The following is a 27,522-nucleotide window of genomic DNA, read 5'->3' as shown; positions in this document are numbered from 1 at the left end:
CCAATTTTGATCCTACTGTCAATGCTTTAAAACCTTATACACAAACGCGGTGCTTTCTGTCGGCATATCCTCACGGTCATAATAAGGAACCTTTCTCTGTTTGACCAGTTTCCAGTGCCCTGTTTTCTCTAGCTCCACCATCTTGCCGTGGTATGCCTTCAGATCATCGTCACGAACACCGCAGCAAACCAAACCACCTGTGATGATTGAGTAACGACACAAGCAATTCACTAGCGGTACTTGACACATATTATACAGTTATAATAACGATAAGGGACACTAGTTATATTCCACAAGTGCGCCATATCTCTAAGATGATAGTTAATAATAATAATAATAATAATAATAATAATAATTATTATTATAATAATAATAATTATTATTATAATAATAATAATAATAATTATAATAACAATAATAACCTTTTATTCACAAATCCATAGGCCATTTCTTTATTTCATTTCGCCAAGTGATAGTTGAGATAAAAGAGACAAAAGTAACCATTACACTAGAGAATATACAAGAGAAAAAAATAAATATAAACATAGACGATATATTTGGATGGGAGGCTACCAGAAACCACAGGGCTTTTACATGGGGCCTCCCAGGGACCGATAAACTTAATACTTACTGAATTTAGCAGAAGTAAACTGAAGTAATTTGTGAACTCGATTTAGATGATAATTGTATTGATTGATACAAAAAAGTAAGCATTTTTTTCCTAAAGGACAAACGAGACTCTGAACTAGTGATAGCTGTAGGCAAAGAGTTCCAGACTCTAGTGACTCTAGAATCTTGGAAGAGAATAGATAGCTAATCAATCGCGAGATGAGTAATTGTTGCTTTTTTTAACATTAAGAAGAGAGTTCAAAATACAACTCAAACAAGAGTATTTTTGACCAGATTCGAGGTGTTTGGAAATCTGGTGAAACTCTTTCTTGAATGATTGATATATCTTCTTAATATAAACAAACATAAACGAGCAATTAGGAAACGTCTGTCAGTTATGATTTCCTTTGAACATTACAACTTTATAACTAACATATTATTATTATTATTATTATTATTATTATTATTATTATTATTAACGAGTTTGAGAAGTTTTCTTTTGTTAAATGGGTCATTGCATGTCATTGCATGCCTTAGTGTTGGCACTGTGTACATGCACCCTAGACTATCCCCTGGCCTTAGCACAAGAGCACTTCAGGTTGGAGTACCATTAGTCTATTTGTTTTTGTATTTTGCTCTCTGTTTTATTTATTTTTAATTATCAATTATTAACTAAACATTCAGGGCCAGTTATATAAACAGAGTCTAACTTAGGCCCCGGCTTAAGACAATCAGTGGGCCTCCAAATCTGTTAATAAGTGGTTTATTTTAAGTACATAAATAGTTTTCTAGTCTGGGATGCAAGCCTTCTTGTTACCGTCGGCAGTAGACAATGTTTGAAAGTACCTTAGAACGTACGTGGTTTTTGCTCACATTTTTTTTTAATTTCACGACAACTTGCCAACTAACTGTTGAATCATAATGGAAAGGGAAGGGAGCGAGTGCGCGCTGGTTGGCACCTCGATGGTGCAAGTTGGCTAGGGGCTACGGTATAATCATTGGCTGAAAAGCAATCTCAAAACAAACTTTGGAGAAGACGCTATAAAATTCCTATTCGAAAACAATTCGACCAGGCCCCAGTTGTTCAAAGAGCGGATAATTTTATCCACTGGATAGGAAGCTATACGGCAGATAAAATACGTGCCCGAATTTCCCTATAGCCCTTTATTTTGGGTATAAAGTAAAGCATCTGTCTAATTTAAGTATGGGATTGTGTGAAAAACTTACCAAAAGCTTTTGTCGGAGTACATTTTATCCGCTGGATAGCAACTTATTCACTGGGTAAAGTTATCCGCTCTTTGAACAACTGGGTCCAGGTTGTAAAACCTTTTTTCGAGATCATCTTGTGCTTGTCTGGATTCAGGGAAGTGTGGAAAAGCAGCTGTGATTAAAACGAGTTCTCGGTTGGACTGTTTCAAATGTTTGCGAATAGAGTTGCCTTCCTTGTCAACGATTATGTACAAAGAAGAAAAAACAACACAAGGAAAAACTGACATACATATCAGTTTTAAGCAAGATGTTGTCGAGCGAAAAAATAATAAATGTTACTACCGTCAGGAATTCCGAAAGTAACGGAGCCGTTACTTACTTTATTTAACAGGTCTTAAAGGGGCCGCAATATTCAGGTAGCCGTTACTTTCGGATAGTTCAAAAACGTCTGTAATTAATAATAAAAAAAAAAAATACCCTGAAGAAGAAAGGCTGACGTGCATAGAAGTGATGTGGTCAGTGGTCTTTCTTGCAAGTTCGTGTAAGAGAATCCTGATGCAAAGGAATATTGGGGTAACGGGATAGTTTATTGATTCCTTTGTCTTTTTATTTCCAACCTTATTGTATATTCCCTGTACGGATGACACAATAAATTTATTCACAGCACCGAATAACCTAAGGAAATACTTCAAAAAGGTAAAAATTTCCAGTCTCAATGATGAAAGGAGACTGGGTACCCTAAATTAAGGCTGTTCGAGCACCTGACACATACCATGCCAACGGAAATATCTTAAAGGGGAAGTATCACGCGAATTTGCTGTCATTTCAAAACCCAAAAATGTTTTTCTGTCAGCAGAAACAACGAAATAATTGTCATATTTGTTGTAAATCATACCCCTAGAACAAATAAAAATGTCGATTAGTGCCTTTGGACAGAGACAGATTAGGCCGGTATGAATTGAAACTTGAAAAATGTTAGGCTAATGTTTTTACAGTTCTCGCCTTTTTGGTTCCAAAATGCGCTAGAACAGATCACGAGTTGTTCCTTTCAAGAATTTAGTTGATGTATTTCCTCTCGTCATTCTAGAATTATTTGACAGCTGATTGAAGGTCTTATTTCATCATTTTTTTTTTACAAAACATGATATACCAAAAACCCCATGATACTTCCCCTTTATCCCATGATACTTCCCCTATAAGCGGACTCTTGGTGTTACTGTAAAACTGTTCAATGTAACAACTGTGGTGCATCTTACCTGGTCTGACCATTCTCGTCATCTCTAATAGAGCCACAGGTGGCACATGCGCAATAGCAAACACACCAACGCAAATCAAGACATCGTACTCTCCTGTTTCCACCTCAGGAATCCGCTGGTCACTCAAGGAAGCGCAGATGAATCTCTTGTAAACTTTCTTCTTCTTTGCTTCATTTAACATTCCCGGTGAAATGTCCAGTGCATCAATAGTAGTAAAGCCAAACTTGCGAAGCTCGACTCCAACTAGGCCTGTCCCAGCCCCTGCATCCATAATCTTGATGTTGTCTTTTGTTACGTTCTTAAACTCCTCTTGGACTGCATCATTTAAAGTTTTCACGATTGGATTAAAACCCTTGAAGCGAGCTACCTCGAGAACATCCTGAAACCCAATGCACTAAAGTTATAGAGTGTTATATTCACGTCACATGGCACAGTCAAAATGAAAAAGGTTCCTTGTGCACAAAATACGTGATCCCATAGCTGTACTACTAAATTTAATTTTTAGTTTATAGTATTTTAATTTGGCCTTTACCAATATTTCGGATTTTATCAGCTAGTGTATAACAATATATCATTTTTGCAGGGGCTTTTCTATCCCACGGTCATCCCGCTCGTTGAGAAAATCTGGTCGTAACTTCTCACGAAAACGCGCCGTAAGCAAAACTCTGATCCCAGGCTAACCAGCTCCCATCTGCCATAAGGGAACTCCCGCTTTGAAAATATTTGGTCGTGCCCAAACTTTTGTCTACTTTTCTTCTTAGGATTTAGTATAGATAGATATTTAGTTAGTATAGGTAGCCAAGGACTTAGTATAGGTAGATACTTTTAAGTATTTACTTTTAAAATCCTCGATTCATTTTAGAAATACTTTCACCCTATTTTAATCAATGCTGTTTAGACTTAGATTAGTGTTTATGTATATATTTAATGTATTACATACATATGTTTTTATTTTTCTTTAGTCGAGCGTTTTTAACAAGAGCCCCTGGTTCGGGAGATTGGGCGATCACACCCCACGTTTCGACCTAAAATAAAGTTATACTCATACTTATGTCCACATGGTATAAGATATTACAACGGAAAATCCTTGGAATAAATCTTCATCCAGCAGACCAAAGTAGTAAATCGATTCAGTGGTCCCCTGGGGGAAGAGGTTAGTAGGTACTCCTCAAGTTATTTTTGGCAAATAATTGACGTACTCTCGTGGGTCCCCAGTTTCTGATCGAAATGGCTAAAGCCGTCCTCTTTGTGGTGGTACATACCTATACAGCTATACTGAATCAAGTATGCATGTTACCCTTGGCGCGTTCACGTCTACACAATGTCTTGCATTAATTCATGAGTGGTACATAATGCCCAAATTTTTTTTAATTTGTTTGAATTTCCCATGAGGATTTTTTAAAACGATCCAGTTTCACTTTTCGTTTACTGCGAAAGTTATACCTTGTCGTACTCCGTTGCCCAGTCGTCATAAAGTTTTCTGACTTCATCTCCAGTCGTTGCATCCGTCAGGTGCGCATATTTGTTTGAAAAAGCCGCATTGTAGCCCTCCTTAAACGATTCCGCAGCCATCGATCAGGCCTCTGCTCCTAAAAAATAACAGAAAAACAGAGGAATTATTACTACATTTTGAGGCCGCGTAGAAATTTGCTATAAGCCTCAAAGATCGATGCAGCATTGTGACGGTCCGTAGGTGAGCTTAGGAAAAAAATCCATGTTTACGGGATAATATTAGTTGGTTATTCCAGCATTATCACTGAGTTAAAATTTCAAGAAAAATGATATTCACTACTTTCCGGCTCCTTTATCAATCAAAGGTCTTTCGTTATAGAAAAACGTTCTAAATGTACTACCTGCAGCTTCTGAGTTTGTTTAATCTCCGCACAATCTATAGCTATCATGCTTATTAATCCACTGTTGAGTATGTGTATCTATTTATGTATATGTTTTGCTCAGCTTGTACGACTTGTACAACTTGTACGAATATTTACACGTCGTAAATATTCGCCCCACCAAAATAGCTGTCAAACAGACCAGAAGCAAGAAACAAAACTCTTGTTAACACAAGGTGAATAACGACGCAAAGTTGACCGAGTTTCTACCTTCTTATCCGAACACCCATAATGATTCTTAAGAGCGCTCCTCACGAACTTTCACCAACGACCATGATACAAAACTCGAAAATTGCCAAACTTTGTCACAACGAAGGACTTTTCAACCATTTATAGAAATAGACATGTTTTAGTTTGTTTCGATAATGATTTTATCTTTACGTACGTTTTCATTCCGGCGCCCTGTGAGCGAGTATTACCGACTTCAGTTGAAAGTGTCGCTGGTACGGACCACGACGAAAGAGGCATAAAAATCGAAACAATTCAGTACAAGTAGACTAATTCCCTCACACTTTGAGGCTGTCAAATGTACATTCTATGAGAACCAGATTTTTGACAAAAATTTTAAAATAACCGTTTCTAGCGGAATACCCTGCGAGCAGAGTCTCCTTTGATCATCCTAGTGAAGTCAATGGAACTCAATCCTATAGCACAAAAGATAACACAGACCTAAATCCTTCCATTTACCGACTGCTAACGTACAACTTTTCTTTTCAGGACAGATATTCTTTCCAAACCGCTCGTTTCAGCAAACATGAAACGCGGCAGACATACTCAAAGGAACTAGGCTTTCCGGGAAATACCTCTAAAACAGTGGCTACAGGATACTTCTAAATTCAATAATATACTTCTAAAACAATGCTACGCATACCTCGTTTTTAAGCGTGATGCCAAGCCTCGCCTATCAGTAACTCGTAACTTTCGTGCAGCAAACAACAAAGAGAATGTGTTTATACCTCTTTCTTTAACCGTGAAACCCCGTAGCCAGTTAGCTAGGTAACCGCTTATTCACTTAGCCACGTAGCCACGTAATCAAAGAAGAGAAGAACTTTACTGACATACATGTAATTTGAAATATCATTTCATTTACTAGCCTGCGAGCAATCTCTTTTGAGGATATTCATTTACCTGTTCAAGTGATGAGTTCGCTCACAGAGCGCTTTCATCTCCTCGGCGATATGTATACTTTTTTACGGCAAATGGGTTTCAGAAACGACTGTTAGCAAATATTGAAATGGGAAGAAACAAACGACTTAAAGTCAGTCGTAAAGTATGCAGTCGCAAAGTCAGCTCCCAGTTGGCTTGATAGCTCAGTTGATAGAGCAGTGACTGGACCGGCATCGCAGAGTTCATGGGTTCGAATCCCGTTCAAGCCCGAACTTTTCTTCAGGCTTTCTTTTCGCAACTGCTTAAGTTGCGTAGTAACTGCGAGGATCTTTCTTCTATTTGATCTTTCATCTGCAGTTCAAACTATATGTTTCAGATATTTACATTTATTTATTCATGCTTCACGGGTACATTACGAACTCACAATGTGACCAGCTCCCAGATGGCTTGATAGCTCAGTCGGTAGAGCACTGCACCGAATCCCGTTCAAGCCTGAATTTTTTTTCAGGCTTTCTTTTCGCATCTGCTTAAGTTGCGTAGTAACTGCGAGGATCTTTCTTCTATTTGAATTTATAGTCAGTATGTTTTTTTAAGGAGGTTGTTTTCAATTTTGATCGTATTTAATTTATTAGTGTTTGAACGTTTTGACAGTCAATGAATAGTCGAATTCACCAAAGCACTGATTGTTAGCCACGTTCTCAAACTGAAATGAACATTTTTTTGATGCTAAACTAGTTTTTGACTACTTCCTTTTACCTCCCTCCCATTTTAGCACGTTTAAGCATGCTGACCAGACAAACACATACACCGAACGAGTAAAAATTCGCCACCTTCGCAATATGTAAATTTAACAAGATAGATAGTTTATTTACTAATATAATACAGAACAAAACCTCGCCGTTGTACAACGGCGAAGTGAATGCCTCTGTATATATTAAAGATCATAAAAAGCCGTAATAAATTAGTACAACCCCGATTATTATTGTCACGACTGGGATGAGAGGAACTGAAACTGAGTCATTTCGCCATTGTTGCGTTCGCTTTGAGCAATAAATCGTGCAAACTTCACATTTACTTTACTCGCGAACCGAAACAAAAGCCCTATTGTGTTCTAAAAAGTCAACCATAACAATAGGCAAATTTGATACGTAGGTTTAGCATTAGTAAATATGTTTTTGTTGCGGAAAAGTTATTGGGTCAGTTATTAATTAAAAGGCAGTTTAGACTGTGTTTAACAAAACCACGTCCTAAGCCATTTTCAATTTTGCCAACAGTCATATCTAAACATTGGCTGCTGCTTACGGTAGCAAGAAGGCTTGTATCTCAGACTAGTGTACTATTTTTGTACTTAAAATAAAACTTACACATATTTGGAGGCCTACTGATTGTCTTAAAGTGCCCCTAACCCTTCAATTTGTTTTCTTTTGGTAGATTTCCATATCTTTCAAGAACTCATTTTCGAAAAATGTTTTGAGAAATATTGAATCTTTTTTTTTTTTACGAGCGCTAGAAGTGAAGGCAGTCTTGTCGATATTTTCACCTATCGTTCGCATTAGTCCCCCACTTGGCCAAATGAGTGCAAATATGGAGCTTGACGTAAGAAAAGGACAACGTGCAAAAATATCCGAAGATTCGCGGTAATGCTTCAATTGTAAACAGAGAAAATGGTTGAAAAATGTGTGGTTTTTGGATGCGGCAACTCTCGAAATGTAGAGAAAGGAATCAGCATGCATAAGATTCCTTCTGAATCCTCCTGGTGTCCTTTTCTTACGTCACAGCTCACAGCTAAGAAAGTGTCAAATATCAGACGCTTCTCATTGGCTCGCTCCTAATGAACCCACGAGACAAAAATTTGTCCAGCGGGGCTTAAAGCGCGCCTTCACTTCTAGCGCTCGTAAAAAAAAAAAAGGATTCAATATTTCTAAAAAAAATTTTTCGAAAATGAGTTCTTCACAGATATGGAAATCTACTTTAAGAAAACAAATTGAAGGGTTAGGGGCACTTTAAGCCATGGCTTAAGTTAGACTTTGTTGAAATAACTGGAGCATTTAGTTTAGGGTGATAAAATCGGCAAATTTGCATATAAATAACCCGGCGGTGCCAATCAATGATAATCAATAATCAAGATAATCAATAATGATCAAAAGTAATCAAATTAATTAATGGATTGATATTGGAAATCGATAAAAATCAAAGGCCGCAATGTTGAGTGATTTTCGATTCTCTTTGATTCTCATTGATTTTCATTGCTCTTATTGATTTCTGTTGTTAATTAAAATCACACGAATTACAGCAAAATATTCCTAATAAAGTTCAAATTTTCTGATCGCTTCGCTTTCATTTACTTTCAAAGGACAGTGGTCGTATACTTTGACGACGCAGAATATTGAAATTATCATGTCTTGTTTATACATAACACCGCTGTTGTGTTTGCAACCACTTTAATCTAGCAAATGCCTTTAAGTCGGGTTTTAACCGGTTAGACAATCAGCTTGATCACGTCTATAGAAATTCAACGATAATCAATAAAATTAAGACGTCTCGGTGAGTGGTCATTGATTATTTTCATTAACTAGTTGCACCAATCAATATTGATCAATGGATTAATATGAATATATTTCGCCAAGCCTAAGAGCGGAGCTCCACAATTCTTTTTTAATAGCATTTATCTAAGTCTGTTTATTGTATGAACCTAATAACCTAACAAATACATTCTGGTTCTCACATAATGTACATTCAGGACAGCCTCAAAGCGTAAAGGAATCTGAGTCTGGCTTGTACTGAATTGACGAGCGATTCATACCAATGACACTTTCGTGCCGGTTTTACTCGCTGATCACATGCTGCTGGCATGAAAAAGTCACTGTAAACGTAAAATAATTATCGAAACAAACTGAAACATGTCGTTCTACGAATAGTTTTTGTAGCGGAGCTCCCGCGCGCGCCGCAGGCGCGCGCAGCGAAGCCCCATAGCTACGAGAATTTGGTAACCCGTCAATGCGAGAAATTTTGGTTTGGATATGACGTCATATCTGTCCATCCGATCGTCCGACCGTCCATACGCAATCCCACAATGCTAATGCGCCCGTGTTTGTTTGGCGGGAAGTTGCATGGCGAGATAGTTTGGCAAGATGCGTTTACAACAGAAATGCTAAAGAACAAAAAACACAAAGACAATTTAAACGTATTTGTTGGATATGTTGACAAACGTGGAAAGAAGAGAAAGAGAGAGAAAAAGAAAAAAAAAGCGGAGATGATCGAGCAAAGTTGAACGTGGAAGAAAGCGACGGATAGCAAGTTAGAGCAGGCCGACCGGAAAAGAAAAGTAAGCTTAAGTTTAAAGAAGCCTCACATTTGCCTATATCACTTGTTCGTGATCAGTTATGGTAACTTTTAGAACTCTAAAATAGCTTTACATAGACACTAGCAATATTCGAGAAGTAAATTTTGAAAAATTTGTTTCGTGGCCGTGTGTTTTTTTCGTTCGCAGCGCACGGCCCTTAAGCTTATAAATGTGTTTGTAAACAAACACAAGTTTCAAAGCTCTGAAATAATTCTACCAAACACCAAAGAGTACGTTTCGGTATTCTCCTTTTCTTAAACTTAGAGACTAGAATTATTACTAAAATAAATTAAGAGCAGAATTGACACAGTTTTTAATATCCAATAATTTTTCGCCGGGAGCTTACTTGCTCTAGCAAAAAATACCATGTTTACGTGATTACGACGGCCGTTTCAACAGATCATTTGTAAACCAAAAAGGTTTCTTCCCGGAAAAAAATCGATAACTTTCCTTTATGTTACGTGTTTCAAGCTTTACACAGATATTTTAATCGTTTATTAAATTCTCGATACCATCGATATTCGTGTAGAAATTAATTTTTGAACATTTTGTTTCGTGGCCGTGTTTTTTTCATTCGCACCTTTCGGCATTCATGTGTTTGTAAATACACATAAGTTTAAAAGCTCTGAAATAATTCTACCAAACATTTATTACTATAGGACCAGAATTGACACAGGTTTGGATTTCCAAACATTTTTCCCCGGGAGCTAACTTGCTCTCGCAGAAAATGTCATGTTTACGTGATTCCGACGGCCGTTTACAGATCATTTGTAAACGAAAATGCTTTCTTCCAGGCAACAATCGATAATTTTATTTATGTTATGTGTTTAAAGCTTTACGCAGATGCTTTTATCGTTTGTTAAATTCTCGATACCATCGATATTCGTTTAGAAATTAATTTTTGTACAATATTGTTTCGTGGCCGTTTTTTTTTCATTCACACCACACGGCTCTCATGCGTTTGTAAACAGACACAAGTTTAAAAGCTCTGAAATAATTCTACCATACACCAAAGACTATTTTCCCGTATTTTCCATTTGGTTGACGAGACTAGAATTATTACTATAGGAGCAGAATTGACACAGTTTCGAATTTCCACTCATTTTCCCCCGGGCCGGTAACTTGCTCTTACACAAAAAAATATTTTCATGACGTGTAATTCGACGGTCGTTTACAAATCATTTGTAAACGAAAATTCTTTCTTCCAGGACATGTATTTCCTTAGATTGGTTCTCGCAACCGTTAAACAGAGATCTCGACTCGTCTTGGCAGACAAAAAGATAGACGGAACTCGTACAAAGTAATTGTTCTCAGAAACATCAGATCTAGAGCCGCTTGAAAAACCGTTTAGTTTCATAAAAGATCCAGAGTTCTTGCAAGCAACAAGGTACTAGATGCGTTTGTCAAAACACTGGGGAAAGATCGTGAAATTGCTTGCGTAGTAAACAAAGAAACACTCACCCGAGAAATCGTTGAAAAGCATTTCCAGTCTTTCAGCTCGGCCCAGCTGACACAACAAATCCTTCGCAGCTTCAAAATTCTGCTTGGCTTCAGCTTTTGGTGCTAGAAATTTGTAGAAAATCTTGCCGGAGCGATTGGCGCACAAGACGAGTACTCAATTTTTTACTGAGCTTGATGCAAAACGCTCTCGATTTCATTCAAACTTGAACAAAGCTGCCACTTTCATTCATGCCGGTCCGTGCGTGGGAAAATGTTACAAGTTTCTTTCTTTTTGGACAAATAAAGTTCAGCTTTTCTGCTATAAATCTGTGCTTTGTCATCAATGTGTTGAATAATAAAACAATTATCCTGCTCAATCTCGCGGAATAACGCCTGATTTTAGCCAACTCGGCCTACGGCCTCGTCGGCTAAGTATCAGGCGATACTTGTTCCGCGCGATTTCGCAGGATAATTGCTAATTGTAAGAAGAAGTAGCGAGTTGAAAGCACTTGCATGGTCGCCATGACTGATTTCAGTTTCTCAACTGAACAAATGTCGTTCCTATCCAAGTTTTTAGCTTTGACACAAATAATCCGGCTTTTGCTGATCACGAAAACTAACGTTTAGGAATTCCCTTTCTAGCTGCAGCACTTGATTTCCATGTATTTGTGGTACAAACAACCCGGCTTAAACAGTCGAACTCCAAAGAACTTGAGAGAAGTCGTTGTTTTTGGACACAAAATTAAGAAACCAACGGAATGTAGAACTGGCGTGTTCAGCCAGCCTCCATTGTAACAAATCAGCATGTAGAATGTAGAACTGGCGTGTTCAGCCAGCCTTCATTGTAACAAATCAACATTAAAAAAAAATTTGCCCTCTGCGTTGCATTGTTATTGTCTGGGCAGTTTGCTTCATATGCACTAAAAATATAACTGCAATGGCATGGTTGTTAGGTGAAAGTTCCTTAGAAGCGCTCTTAAGACTGAAACGCGCTCGAACATCAAAAACAACTATTATTCTAATGGCTTACAAATCTAAACGGAAAAGACCATTAGGGCATTTTTAAAACCGACTCAATTCATGCGAATTGTGAGCTTTTCGGATATTTGTGCTGTATTGTAGTCGTTTAACACAAATACTTAAAATCTCAACCACCTAAGACGCTCAACATTGCACGACCAAGGCTCGATAGTTCACAGAAATTTTAGAAAACGGCAACCGTCCAGGATTGTTTAAAGCACCATTCTGAGGTCTATGAAAAAGCGAACGACTAGAAAGAATGAAAGAAACTAAAATTAATTTCCAGAAGGTCAGTATGTATATACTCCACTGTCATCCAGGCTGCTCGATAGACGACGCTTCGTATAATTAAGTCTACACTGTTTACTGCGGAAAGGTTCTCAACCCAGTTGCATTAAAAAGTAACTCAAATAGGTAGCGCTTTCGATTGACCATACTGTTAAGGAAAAAATATATGGAATAGCCTTTAGTTGTCATTCCTTTTAGGTAAATTTGAGAACACGTTTCTGCAAACGTTTTCTGCAACAAGACACACTTTCTTCTCTGCTAATTTCAAAGCCTCGTATGAGGAATTTTTTGTCAGATTATTGACGGTCAATCAAACACACCCTAAGAAAGAAGAAAGTCATGAAAAGAAAGTCTACCTGGAAGAAGTTTCCTTAGAAGACAAGAGGTACCGATGATCACTAAACAATACTTGTTTCTCCTTGAGTAGAAATGCAAATTTTCCCCCCAATACCGGCTTGTGTTTGGCTCAGTTCAGGCGACCAGAAGTCGCTGAATTTTATTTCGGAGAGCCTTATACCCGATGACCGTAATTACACAATATTTATCTATGTTATTATGCATTTCAGTGACGAACAGTATTTAACAATTATTCACCAAAGTGGAGGTGAATAGTGATGGATATTTACCGCGTCGCGAAGCGGCGAGGTAAACATCCATCACTTTCACCGACACTGAGGTGAATAATTGTTTTAGTATTTACCACACAAGCTGAATAACTAGTGGATCAAAAACTTATTTTATTTCTTAAAATATACCGACAAATGGTATGAAATTTTAAAATCTCGCGCGTCATCAGTAAATGATTTCTGACTGTAGAAAGTTCCGTCTCGCTTTCTTGCAGACAAATAAAAATTTTGGAGACACTTGTTTTAAACTAGTTCCTACAGCGTCATTTGATCCATTTTTCTGCGAAATTCGTCTGAACAATATCAGATGTTTCATTGTAATTTTAGCGCTCGGCAGTTTTCGTAAACAAGGGATTGTATTTTCATTTTTCGCCTTAGAATATAAGGTTGAAAAGATTAAACAACTTTAATTCAATTTAATGCAGTCAAACCAAACTTTGTAGAGATTTATGTATTTTTTTTTTTAAGCAGCCACCTCGTTTATAGAAATAATTTAAGTAACCGTGGCGAGACGGGAAGCCATCTTGTTTCTCTTCGGCTGCTCGGAGGTGAATAGTACTTGCCTAATCACCTCCGAGCTAGCCAATCAGCGCGCGCGAAAAGTACTATTCACTTGTGTGGCATTGTCCTCTGAATTCTAACTCAATCAATAATGTTCGGTTCACACTGATAAAGAAATGGCAGAAGAGAATCGTTAGCTCAATTCAATACAACACCAGGTTTATGTAAGGAATGTTCACAAAGGCGTTTTTACACTGATTTTGCAACGAATTCTATTTCATGCCTCAAACGTCTTCAGTTGCTGATTGATTTCATATATATTACACAGTACCGATCAATGCAATTAGCTCCAGCCCTTGGATTGTCTGCATTTAGTTAATGGAAAACTAACTGCTTTTCAGTAATTCAAACTTTTGTAGCTTTAAAGACATCACGGCGATGAGCGATCCGCCAGCAAAGACGACAATCATCTATATAGTTCCATCATCTGCCAACATTCCTACAATTTTGGAGCGCAATCGACTTCAGAAATTCAGAGATGTGAAGGTTTAATAATAATAAATAATAAAAACGAAGTCTCAATGCTTTTTATAGTCCTTTTATATAAAACCGACCTGTAAAATCTCTAATCTGAAAACGCTGTATTAAAAAGAAAAGATTTTAATCTTGATTTAAAACAGTCCATAGTGGTACATTGTTTTTTTAAATGATACTTGAAAAAAACGTTCAAAAGCCTTGGTGCTATGTCCGAGACCGCGAGAAGCCATTTTAGTCTTAGGGATAGACGGACAACAGATTTGAACTACTTGACCGTAGTAGACGATAAGGCGTGTAATGAAATAAGAGCTCGTTTAAATAGACTGGAGTGAAGCCGTGGAGATGTTTGAAAGTGACCAAGAAAATTTTAAAAATTATTCTTTCTTTAAAGTGCCTATGAAGCGAAAATTGTCTTAAGGTAGTCATAAAATTTACCCTTTCAAACACGCCATTTCTAAGTTTGAGATTGCTGGGGTAAAAATTGCCGATTTTGTGAGCGCCCAAAGTTGGGCTATAACAGTTAGATTTGCAGCTGTTTTTAGGAGTAAACACCCGCCACAGAAATTTGGCTTATGAATTGATTCATAGGTAAGGCTTCTAGGCGACCTCAGTTCCCTAATGGGATCAGAATGTGTCGCTCTGAGCATTTTATTTGTCATGAAAAAATGTATGCTTTTAGACGAAGATGTCTGCAAAATTTCACACATTCCCTTTCGAGTAGCCGGCGTACTCATCAATCATACACTTCATTGGGATAAACGTTTATCCGTTACCAAAGGATACATTTTTGAAGGTGAGTTTGATTCTACAAACGTAGCATGGATAACTGCTTCACAAACTGTTAACTAATGAAGGGATTATTCCAGAAACATCTTTAAAGCAGTATATAAAGCAACAACTGATTCAAGCACTAAAACCCTCACTTTTTACATCTGTGGTCGGTTAACTGACTGAAACATCCATTTTTACAGTCTTGCTTTTAAATGACCTGGACTTTGAATGGAAGTGTGGATAATACTGAGCTAGTCGCTTTCCGAGTAGGCCTGTGTCACTGACTGAGCTAGTTAACCTCGTGAAAAAAAACGTTTCGTCTTTGCCAATGTAAAGTGATAATTCGAACTTAACTTAGTTGGTAAAGTAACAACGCAATCAACGCAATTTTAGCCGTTTAAATGCAAGATTATGGAATTTTGAAGAAAAAGCACTATTAGAACTCTCCTTTGTGTTTGTTGATCGGCGAAGTCAACAACATATGCATGATATAAATGTAAATATGTCTGGGAAAGGTAGAAAATGGTTCCCCTTTCACAGAACAACCGTAGAAAACTGTATCCCTATGGATCTGTTCGAGATATTTTGACAGTCTCTTTAAATACCTAAATGACAGTTTTCCCTACCTTTACTAATTACTCGAACTCGTGAAACCCTTTCCTCCTTTCGGACGGAGCCTCTTCGTATAGTTCATTATGGGGATTATCCTACTCCATAAGTTTCGAGCACAACACTGAAGTTTCGAACGTTAGACCTTCGCCAAAACGGATTCGCTTTGACGAAGGGCTAACGCTCGAAACGTCAGCACTTGAATCTCTTTACGGTGGCCAAGTTACCCTTAGTTACCAACTCTGATGATAAAACCATACATTCGTTTCCACTCCCCACCGACGTAGCAGCACGGTTTTTTAGAAGCTGACTCCTTGATTGTAATAATACCTACCGTCAAGCAACCAATGAGAGCGCGTTTCTAACATTCCTGGGAACCAGCAGGATACTGGAAAACGATCAGCAACGGCATTGCGCGGACGTCTCTTCTTTCCGCCACAACTATGTCATTATTTTCCAAACTTTAACGGACCTGTTTCGTGTGTATTGTACTTAACAAAGTCATTAAATTAAATGAACAGCAAGTAACGTAGGTATTCGAAAAATACCATACAGTTTTCGTATACTATTATTTACTAACTACCGCAGGACAACCAATCACCAGAGGAGTTCTTTGGTGACGATGACCGGGGCACTGGGTAAAGAGTGTAAGGTTGCTTATTACGTCCAAGAGGATACACCAACAAAAAGCACCGCGTCAGTTATGTACATGTACAAGATTTGGGAGAATTATACACTTAACAGTTCTCAAGGAGAAGAAGAAGAACTGTTTCTACACAAAGATTGAACCACTTGATTTATGTGAAACGTAACGCTCCTCTCGATCGACTTTTATTTTGTGGTAATTGAGGAAGTTTATTAAATTTGGTAATGTCAGTAAACCGAAGATGAAATTAAGTTTGAAGTAATCGAGCTGCCTGTTGGATTTTATTGGTGTGGGAAACTGAAGACAAGAGAATACCCATGTATATTAACTTTTAAAGTAGGTGAAGAGAAATAAATGAAAGAATGGAAGTTTGTAGGAAACTTTTATTGTTATCATCATCATCATTTATTTGCCTTAGTAAAAGAAAAAGAAGAAATCATTCAAATTACAAGTCAAGGTAATGGCAAGGAGATCTCAAGAAACTACCAGGCTTATAAGAGAGGCCACCTCAGCTGTCATTAATAAATAAAAAAAATATATAGTGCTGCGTAAGTGCGGCTTGGTCAATTTATGATTTTACAAATAAAAATGCCAGCATTTTTTTTCTTAAAGGTGAAAAACGTCCTTGCAAAGTTCTTTCCATCCACTGCACCTCAGCAATGGTAAAATCAGACTTTTTAACATGAGACCAATTCTCTTCTAACTTGTCAACCTTTCTTGGTCCCGTTCTAGTTAAGTTGGTAAGGTTAACTATTTCTAAACAAAATTGTTTCTTTAAACGAGACAGAGCATATCAACATAATAATTGAGTTACGCGGGTCAAGCGAAACTATTTTCGTCTCCACAGGGAATGCAAGAACTTTGTATGACATTTTCCAAAGAGGCCTAAGGATTAAGTCTCTTAAGCACTTTAGCGGCCGAAACGTGATTCCAATGGAGTGGAAGTTAAACGAATCAAGGCAAAACACCAATTTGAGTGGCGGTTCTGTTTCGTTCGGCGTTTTCAGATTCCTAAGGCAGGTTTCAAGTGGATCACACCTTTATCTAGAACGACTATGTTTAATAAATTTGCGGCTCTGTGCAAATGAGCAAACAAAAATTTACCTAGAATCGTTTTACCTAATAAAGCTGATAAGGTATTCTCAAAATGCGAGCGCCACTTGATAAGATATTAGTTTGCACTTTGTACGACACTTCAATGGTATAACGAATTCTTTCATCAAAGAACGATATTAAACACCGGAATTATCAAACTTTCTCAGACTCTAATATCCCATTTTACCTTTGAAAAAAATTGCGATGCGAGCGGATCACAAAGGCGAGGGAAAATATTGCGCGGGTGAAATAAACGAGAAGAGGCTAGTCTGAAATGTCAGCAGTCCCCTCCCCACAGGGGACACGGGAGACGGCTGATATTTCATACTGGAGAAAAGGCTGGAGAGAGCCAGTCTCTTCGCCTTTATTGTTCTCTCACGCTGATCGCAATATTCCTCATGCCACTCCTTACTACCTCAACACCTGGAATAGGCTATTATAGCGCCTTTTGGGACATTAAAAAGAGACATGTGACAGCTAGTCTTCTTGGTCAGTCATCTGCAAGTAGTCTATAAACCAAAATGATAGCAGGGCTGAAACTATATAGCAAAGGGCAATTTATTTGGGCCAACTTGTTTCAACTAGTACCACTAGTCTTCTTCAGGGCCAGAATTACAATGAGAGAAAATTATTTTAAGAAGGAATTGTTTAAAGCAGTATGGGTATTTTCGTCACAAATATGTGACGTTGGGCTGTTATTTTCTATCATTCTGCCCTGGCCCTGAAGAAGACTGGTGGAACTAGTTGAAATATTGGTCAGAATGAATTGCCCTTTGTAATCCCTGCAACCAGTTTGGTTTATTTACACGAAAAGTGACCTCTGGCACGTGCTTCTCTTCTATAAGAGATCCGGCAACGAAACGTTCATTCAGAACAGTTTATTTGTGCGTCGTGCGGCTCCCTGCGTTCGAACGTTTCGCCTTTACTTTTTGTCAATCGACAATTGGTACTCCTTAGGGGTGAAAACGTACTTGAGTCACCCGCTTCAGACGGGTTCTGGCTTTTAAAATTTTAGGGGGGTTCTTGTAAAAACATCCCGATGATCACCCACTTATTTTTATTTGGCAGTTGTCCCGAAAATGGTCGGTTGTCTGGGAGATCACCAAATCAAATTGAAATGGAAAATGATTTGTTTAAACGTGTCTTTTTTTTTTTCTTTTGTTTGTTTAAATTTCACCCACTGTAGCTCACTGATTTTGCTCCTACTTTAATTTTGCTTGCATTTGAGACTATACTTTGCATTTTTCCCGACTCCACTTGCATTTTGTAGCAAAAAAAAAAAAAAAAAGAAAAGAAAGAGAATGAGGGAAAGATAGAAAGATTGATTGCAACAAAGAGGGAAAAGTTCCAAATTTGAGTCCATGCCATAAATAAATTCACGATCTTGCTCCTATCCTGCTGCAGTGGTATAATATGACGGTTATGTTAAAACTTGTACCATGAAATCTGAACTTGGTAAAATTTTACCCTTGCAGATTCCCAGATAATTGCACACTGAGCAGATTTGGAAAGATCTACGCAGTATGTTTACGCTATACTTCCTAGTGTTGCACAGCTCCTTCACTCTACCGAACGAACAAAATGAACCTGTTCTGTGACGTTCATAGAAATTGCGACACACTTCATAGATCGCTCTTTTGGAAATTGTCCCCTTACATATCGCTGAAACGAAAGAAAAGTAGAAATCTGAACCTGTTTTGCCCTGATTTGTTTCAAAAATATTTATTTCTAAAAAATGAGAGTTAAGACAATTTTAGGACAGGCAAACACATCCCCGTCTAGACAAAATCTAATTATTTACTGCCTGTATGAAGCATTCTTTTGATTCAGTGCCAAATCTTTTGTCGCCAAATTCCGTTCAGAGATAATAAGACACTTAAGGTTGAATCGCGCTGAAACAGGGTTGAATCATCTTTACCCCTACTTTTACAAGAAACTAGGTACACGTACGGCCTTGCAGCGAAACTAAGAGATGTGGAAAAGTGTCTGTTGACTGTTGTCGTTTTAATTGCTTTTCAGTTCTTTTCTTTTTTCAGAATGTTTTATTGGGTGGTTATCATGTCGTTTTTAACGAGTGAAAGGTTATGCATTAAAGCTTGTACACAAGCCTTTTTTTTCAGTTTTGACCGTAAAGATTCAGCAGTATGAGAGTGACATGCAATGCTAATAAAAGGTTTATGAAATTAGTGAACTTGGCAAGAGTTTCAGTGCACTTATATTAACTAATTAAGCCTTCCACTACTGCACGAGATTAAATCGCACTGAAACAAGGTTAAGTTATCTTTACATCCATTTTTTCTAGCAACACGCAAGGCCTTGCACGGAACCAAAGAGATATGGAAAAACTGCATGCCCAACTATTATTGTTTGCTTTTATTTTTTTTCAGAATAGTTTATAATGGGTGGTTATCCATTTCGCTTTTACCGAGTGAACTGGTCATGCATTAAGGCTTGTACACAAACCTCTGCAGTTTTTCAGTTTTGAATATTGACCGTAAAGGTCTAACAGGATGGGACATAATACTTAAAAGGTTTACGAAATTAGTGAACTTGGCAAGAATTTGCCTTCTTAACTAATTACGCCTTCTTCTATTGCTCGAGATTAAATCGCGCTGAAACAAGGTTAAATTATCTTTACCCCCATTTTTTATATGTAACTAGCAACACGTAAGACCTTGCACGGAACTGAAGAGATGAGAAAAAAGTGTTTGCCCTACTGTTATCGTTTGCTTTTCTTCTTTTCTTTTTTCAGGATAGTTTATTGGGTGGTTATTTATTTCGTTTTTATCGTTTGAAAGGTTTTGCACTAAAGCTTGTACACAAGCCTTTGTTTTTCAGTTTTGAGTTTTGACCGTAAAGGTCCAACAGGATGAGACATGCAATGCTTAAAAGGTTTATGGAATTAGTGAACTTGGCAAGAGTTTGCGTACTTAACTAATTACGCCTTCTACTTTTGCACGAGATTAAATTCGCGCTGAAACAAGGTTAAATTATCTTTACCTCCATTTTTTTATAAGTAACTAGCAACAGGTAAGGCCTTGCACGGAACTAAAGAGATGTGGAAAAAGTGTCTGCCCGACTGTTATCATTTGCTTTTATTCTCTTTTTTTTTTTTTTTTTTTTTTTTTTCAGAATAGTTTATTGGGTGGTTAATGATTTATTTCGTTTTTATCAATTGAAAGGTTTTGCATTGAAGCTTGTACACAAGCCTTTGTTTTTCAGTTTTGAGTTTTGACCGGAAAGGTCTATGAAATTAATGAACTTGGCAAGAGTTTGCATACTCAACTGATAACGCCTTCTTCTATTGCTCGAGATTAAATCGCGCTGAAACAATGTTAAATTGTCTTTACCCCCATTTTTTATAAGTAACTAGGCACACGTAAGGCCTTGCACGGAACTATATGAGATATGGAAAAAGTGTCTGTTGAATGTTATCGTTTGCTTTTCAGTTCTTTTCTTTTCTTTTTTTTTTTTTCAGAATAGTTTATTGGGTATTTATTTATTTCGTTTTTATCGAGTAAAATGTTATGCATTAAAGCTTGTACACAAACCTTTGTTTTTCAGTTCTGAGTTTTGACCGTAAAGGTCCAACAGGATGGGACATGCAATGCTTAAAAGGTTTATGGAATTAGTGAACTTGGCAAGAGTTTGCGTACTTAACTAATTAAACCTTCTACTATTACACGAGATTAATATGATAGACGCGCTTATCGGTTGTAGACAAACGGGACTTTTGTGCTTATAATTATAAAAGATTCGTAAGCCGTGGTCAGAGCGTTGTACAATTTGCGTCGATATGGAGCTCCTGACATTTTTGGCTTTGATGTGTCTCCTCTGCGTGGGGAATCTTGCTTCGACTGCGAAAGGTAAGCGTGTTTTATAATTACACGCGCTTTCAAGGCTGAAACGTTACAACGAGAAGGAAACTGAAATTTATATGTTTTTTGCACAAGTGTTTAGACAGTGGTCCTGGCCAAAACTATTCAGATCGTACTTAAAAACCATTCTCCTATCTGACTTTAAAATAAATTTAACGGTGGCTTATTTTCATTTCATTTTAGTTCATTTTCTCTGTTTAATTTTTTTAGTTTATGTTCAGAGCTTAAACAAATTGAAATTCAATTGATACGCCCCCAGCCCCCGCAACATTGTCCACACAGGCAACAGCACTAATTTCTTCTCTTCTGGCTGAGAATCTATAGAAAAAGTGCACAAAAACTCAGGCTTGTTTAGCGTTAACAAGATATAGGATTCAAAATGCAGTAATACTTTAGAGGAAAGCTTTAGGTGTTAGGATGAAATTATTTATGGGCTTTTACACCTTTCGCCTAGGACAAATATAGCGTTTCATAAGAGAAGCAAATTGATCTTGAGACTTTAGGGATATCTGTTCGGAAGGCCTTATCATCTAAGAAATTCGGATTTAGTTGTAAAAATCGAAAGTTTTCCTCAGCAAATTAACAAAATTAAATTTCAGCTCAAGCTCTTAAAACGGCTGGGAAACTAATTCGGCTTTTGTTTCGCAGGGGCAAATTAAATATCTCGTTAAAAATGCGAACGAGGGTCAGCTAGCATCTTCATAAAACCTACAACAGCAGTCTTAAATTCCGGGAATGAGGCTCCGTTACCAAAAACTTTCTGCAACATCAAACTTTTCAGCTGAATTATCCGAACAGATCAAACAGTATTACATTCCACAGATATGCTTTTAAAAGGTCACAAAATTATCTAGAAACTGCAGGAGACAACATTTTAAGAATTGTTTTGAAATGTTATCGTTCGGTATTCTGTGATTTTTCTCACCTGGCGCTGTTTTAGTTGCAGCTGCAAAGCTCATTGCCAGGACACTGCCTACCCTCTATCAAAGGAAACAAAATGAAGAATAGGGTCGGTTGGACAAGCTTAAACATGTCACTTCTTTCGTGATTCGTGGTGAATGATCTAGTAGAATCACCGGGATTTATAAGGTTATCAGCTGACATCATGAGTAATTGTCTGAACTACCATTTAAAACGATATTTTCAGGTCATTTCAGTTCAAAATTTAATAATTTTTTTGCTGTTTGAGATATTTTATTTAACTAGTTACAGACGCACACATTCCTCCTCGAAAAATTTATTACGCTTGAATCATACCACAAATGCCCATGAGTCTTTAGGACTAAAAACCCTTGCAAAGCAATCCTGGTGTCACGAGGGGTGTGACACATTTGTGTGTATGTCCATTTTCTTATATGTGGCCGAAGGGCTTGAACAAGCAATAACGTGCCACGAGTATCAGTGATACTCGATTGTGTTTTATTGTGGGTACTTGTTTAGGTAATTTATTAAGACAGCTTTTTTCTGCACGTGATTCATGTTATATTGTGTTATTTCAGTTTGCCAAATTGAATGTTCAAACTAGCTGTATCGTATGTTACGCCTCTCATTTTACCCTTAAATAATGTGTAGTTCATACTTTAGAAACTGACAATGTTTTTTTTTTAAATATCGGAGCTAACCACATCTTTTTTTTTTTTTTCATGCGGCTTAATCTCTCTGTCTGTCTGTCTGTCTGTCTGTCTGTCATTCAGTGTGTCTCTGTTTTCTCCTTTAGGACTTTGTATTAATAACTACTGAAACAACCGTATCTAAATAAAAGTGATTCATTCATCCATCCATCCATCCATCCATCCATCCATCCATCCATCCATCCATCCATCCATCCATCCATCCATCCATTCATTCATTCATTCATTCATTCATTCATTCATTCATTCATTCATTCATTCATTCATTCATTCATTCATTCATTCATTCATTCATTCATTCATTCATTCATTCATTCATTCATTCATTCAGTCAGTCAGTCAGTCAGTCAGTCAGTCATTAATTCACTCATTCATTCATTCATTCATTCATTCATTCATTCATCCATTCATTCATTATCTCTGATTTGCGCTTTCGTTGCGAAGCGTTACTTGATGTGAAGGGTACTGGGCGTCATTGATATGTGCATAGCGTTTTATTCTTGCCCTAGTTGCGTCTATTTAACTGCAATAGTCAAACAAAAAGGAAAAGAACAATATTGTTTGAAAACTAACCTTGTCATAAAGAACTAGCAAACGATCGCTGGAAATGTATGACTTACAATTTTGTAGGCTTATCCACACTCTTGACACATCATGGCTTTAGGCGAACGCGCTTGATTGAGCGCCGCACGAGTGTTTTTAAAAATAATTGAGCCTTATTTGCATAACATAGGTTTGAGAACTTTCGTGCGTTTACTTTCGCGCCAAAAAGTAATGAGCAAGTCTTACACTAAGTGCGAATCAATCTCTCTCAATCTGATAATTATCGTCCTTATCTGCTAACAGGATTATCTTTGCCTTTCTGTAGGGATCAGAGTGCAGAGTGGTCGGGTAAATTCCACTAAAATACCACAGGACTGGAACTTTAACAGCGGCTGTGAACTACCTGATCGCTGCACCTTGCCGCGATGCACGAACGTTGCTTTCTCCCAGACGTTTACTGGATCTGGAACGGTGAGTATACCCTAGGGTATGAAAATATGCTATTCGTGGTGCGTTCAGTAGTACGGGCAAAACAAAACAAATGGTACAATTATTTCTGCTTTCACGAGTTGCTAATTTTCTTCGCGCATGTCATCTTTGTGAGTATCATCACAGGCGCATCACCAGCACTACACAGTTAGCTCGTAGTCTCGGTTGGGTTACGCCTATACCAGCGAGTTGTTCTCTTCTATAAAATCCGTAATAATTTAGTTAATATCGTTTCCCTCCAACTGTATTTCTTAACCCACAGAGCATCCGACACAGTGTATGCAAATAGTCCCAACTCCCGTCCAACATTAACGCCTATAGTACGTCCTTTTTCCAAAGAATTAACCATAAGGACATGGAACCTACTGCTTAGCAATGTGATGGTGGATACCACCCTAAAGGCGTTTTAAACGGTCGCCCTTCCTGGCAGGGTTTCTGGCCACCTACGCATGCCATAAAACCTGTCCCTGCGTATACCTGAATTTGCTCGAGCTAACTACTTTTAAAAGACTTTATGACTTTAAGGGCCAGTTATTTAAACAAAGTCTAACCGTGGCTTAAGTCAATCAGTGGGCCTCCAAATCTGTTTATAAGTGTTTTATTTTAAGTAGATAAATAGTTTTCTTGTCTGGGATGCAAGCCTTCTTGCTACCGTCAGCAGCAGCCAATGTTTAGATACTATTGGTGGCAAAATTGAAAACTGAAAAAAATAGAACATGATTTTGTTAAACACCGTCCAAACTTTCTTTTAATAACTGACCCTAAAACTCTGAGGCACAAAAACCTACATTGTGGTTGGAGGGGATGGGGGAGAAGGTAAGTACGGATGCCAGATTTCAGAGATTAACATTTGTAGTAGTTATTTAGCCTTTTTCCGTCATCCTCAAGGCTTGTAAAACTTTTGAGGAGGATAAAAAGTGCTAGGATCAAAAGGCTGAGCTAGATATAGAAAATAAATCAACAAATAGGCGGGTGTAAGATTTTCAAGGGTAGCTATGGTCTCTATAGATACACCTGGCCTTGGACTTTTGAAAAGCATAACATTCTTTACTCTTCAGGTTCGAGTTTTTGTGTCCCTGAGTCGTGACGACTCTTCTACTGTTCTTTCACCTTCGGCCTATTGGACTACAAAAGTAACTACCACCGGATTTCAGCTTTGTGAACGTGCAGGTTCGACAAATGGCACAGGGGTAATCAACTGGGTGGCGTTGCAGGCTGGCGAACGTTATATCACACATGGAAGCATTACTTTTAGCGGGATATGGACAACAGAAACAAAGTGTAACAAAGTGACCTTCTCTAAGGTAAGGCAATTTTGCTAACTATTTTACTATAACACTGCCTGAAAGTAAGCGAAAATGCATTTTTGTAAGTTTTGAAATGCGAACAAAACTTAATTACTTTGAACAGTAGTTGTAACAGTTATGCTAACATTGCACAGCTGTTACAGCTGTTACAGCTGTTACAGCTGTAACAGCTGTACTTGTCCAGGCAAAAGTATTGAATAACATCGCAGGAAATTTCACATCCAATAGCTCACATTTGAATGGCGACAGACTCGAAATTTAGAAATACTAACGACAACAAAACATCACAGAAAGTACTGATCTTTAGGCTTTATTATTTGCATGCCCACACTTTAGGATTTCATCCGCATACTCAAACGATCACAAAACTCCATAAAAGTCCAATTAGAAAAACAACATCACAGGAAAACAACATTTCTTAAATAGCTTTCTTTCGAAAACTTTCTAACTGTACAGTAGGATCCACGAACAATAAAGACTAAGAACAGCGTTGTACTCCATAGTAAGACGATTTTCATCTCAGATAAACCTCGCATTGGTTAAAAAATACTAGTAATTTTTTAACTGATCACGTGACCAGATAAGCTGTAAGAATAACAGCTCATCACAATCAAATTTTGGACGCTGACCGGTATCGTGAGGTAACACTTTAATATATTCTGGTATTGATAGATGAGTTAATCGTTTGTCTCACGATTGAGTCACAAAGATGTGGATCGCGACGTTTCGACCGCTATACTGCTGGTCTTCATCAGGCGATGGTGTCGACTGATTGCGTGACAGTATAAGAAGCACCTTGGTTTGTGTTGATTGGTGCGTTTCGATCCTCTCTTAGGTTGTTGTTGATTGGAGGATTTCGATCCTCGTCGTTCAGACTAGAAATTGTTCCCTCAGCCGTCCGCCTTGGTACCGATCGGCTGCTGTGTTGTTTGATCGTGGGCATCCACGCTTCCGGAATTTCAATTCCATTATCCCTATTGATGTTGTCAGGGTGAAGTCTAATGTGAATAGCCTCTTTAACCCTACGGGTGTATCAATGTGGGTCTCGGTCAATAAACTTAACCTCATCCCAGAGCGGATAGTGGCCCGTCGCATTGCTGTCACACAGCACCAATCAACACAAACTAAGGTGCTACTTATACTGTCACGCAATCAGTCGACACCATCGCCTGATGAAGACCAGCAGTATAGCGGTCGAAACGTCGCGATCCACATCTTTATAAATCAATCGTGAGACAAACGATTAACTCATCTATCATTTTAAACCACGATGACAAACACCTTTTATAATATATTCTGGTATTGTTCACACAAAATTAATGTAATATTGACAAACAGTTAAAAAGACAAGCAGACAACAGTACGTTAAATTTTGGCCACCATAATGGAGGCCAAAATTTGTGCCTAGGGCCTATCTGTATACAGGTTTAGCTTTCATCCAGTGGGTGGATAACAATTTGTATTATCTAGCACATTTAACTTATGTAGACGGGGGCGATTAAGGATGAATGAGTTAATGTTAATCCTACTCACGAGGACTATGAAAGTTCAAACGCAGCCAAATTTTAAAAATACCATGCCATACCACACCATAACTTTTGTTTATGCACGATTAGTTTTAAAGCAATAATTTATGGGTTGTGTTACAACTTAAAAAATACGATTCTAACACTAAAGTAATACTAATAGGTAACATCATGACTACAAGAGAGGATAGATACTTTAAAAGTAATAAACACTAAAACTAAAAATACTTAGTACATACGTCTAGTGGATAATAAAAAAACGTAATCTTTGTTTCGAAATATTTGAGGCCGGGATTCAACTTTAAAGTCAAGGTTTGTCAGCGCAAGTTGTTAGATGATAAAAATTGTCAATGATGAATAATATTTACGCAATTATTTGGGGTTAAAATAGTTAAAGGAATTTTATTTGGTGTTTGGACTTATTACAAATTATATTTCGGTTTTGGGAATATCACAGGAAAAGACAAGTTGACTCGTTATGCAGCTCTCTAGAAATAATCCCTTGTAGTTCGACTTAGTTGTTCTGAACGTGTTAATGTATAAATTCTCCTGTCATGAATTCGGTACGAGCAGCTGTACGCTTCCGCCGAAACACTTGTGATCGTAAAAATATCTTCAATTAAGTTTCCTACCGAGAATGATAACACCTTGTTTACCTTACTTTTTATAAGTTTTTCCTCAACTTGACCTTTCGACGGTTTATTCCAGGAAATTACTACTGCTCTTATTTGTAGTCATTTTTAGAAGTTTCTTGGGTTGTTTTACCGAATTTATGGTAGTTGATGTTCATTTAAAAGATGAAGATATCTAAATAACAATGTCCGTAATAAAAGGTGTTTTTGAAAGTAAATACTATGATCTTAGGGTGATTGTGAAGATAAATATCCATTGTTGTAATTCTGCTATCAGCCACGTACTGAATATATAATTCGAGCTTTAGAATTTGTTGGCCACGTACATATTTAATTTATGGTAACTTTTAACCAATCACTTTCGATGAAGAAGGCTAACACTTTCAGCGCATCGACTACTTATATAATAATTTTTCGACAACAGCTTTTAGTGTTTTTCAGATTATTTTTGTGAAATCTTACAGTGTAAGTCCAAACTTTGTCATTTTTATATTGGTCTCCCTGTTTTGTATTGACTGGACAACCCAAGCTTCATGATGATATTTCTTTAGAAAGATGTCTTTGACT

General features: G+C 37.5%; 2 protein-coding genes across 6 annotated transcripts in view; one reads left to right on the top strand and one right to left on the bottom strand.

Moving 5' to 3' along the window:
• Window positions 1–12,640, bottom strand: LOC146486494 (methyltransferase-like protein 27). 3 transcript variants are annotated; one of them, XM_085101300.1, is made up of 4 exons: window positions 12,574–12,640; window positions 4,518–4,663; window positions 3,075–3,453; window positions 1–197 (listed from the first exon to the last, which is right to left on the bottom strand). In XM_085101300.1, exons 2-4 carry the CDS (start codon window positions 4,644–4,646, stop codon window positions 19–21), a joined length of 687 nt encoding a protein of 228 aa, XP_084957426.1. In that variant the 5' UTR covers window positions 4,647–4,663; window positions 12,574–12,640; the 3' UTR covers window positions 1–18. The 3 variants fall into 3 exon arrangements, with proteins under 3 accessions (XP_084957426.1, XP_084957419.1, XP_084957436.1); XM_085101293.1 differs by having other exon boundaries at window positions 12,521–12,639; XM_085101310.1 differs by having other exon boundaries at window positions 4,518–4,657; window positions 12,521–12,629.
• Window positions 12,641–20,684: 8,044 nt separating this feature from the next.
• LOC146486493 (uncharacterized) overlaps window positions 20,685–27,522 on the top strand; it is a 28,400-nt gene continuing 21,562 nt past the window's right edge. For all 3 annotated transcript variants that reach the window (XM_085101152.1, XM_085101144.1, XM_085101163.1), the window contains exons 1-3: window positions 20,685–20,815; window positions 23,327–23,472; window positions 24,549–24,794. In XM_085101152.1, coding sequence (XP_084957278.1) covers window positions 20,746–20,815; window positions 23,327–23,472; window positions 24,549–24,794 — 462 coding nt within the window. In that variant the 5' untranslated portion in view covers window positions 20,685–20,745. The remainder of the gene's footprint in view (window positions 20,816–23,326; window positions 23,473–24,548; window positions 24,795–27,522) is intronic.

This window comes from Pavona decussata, unplaced genomic scaffold (assembly GCF_977016875.1).
Source record: "Pavona decussata unplaced genomic scaffold, jaPavDecu1.1 SCAFFOLD_21, whole genome shotgun sequence".
Classification (NCBI taxonomy): Eukaryota; Metazoa; Cnidaria; class Anthozoa; order Scleractinia; family Agariciidae; genus Pavona; species Pavona decussata.
The sequence above is the reverse complement of the archived record's forward strand: the minus strand, read 5'-3'. Positions and strand labels throughout refer to the sequence as shown.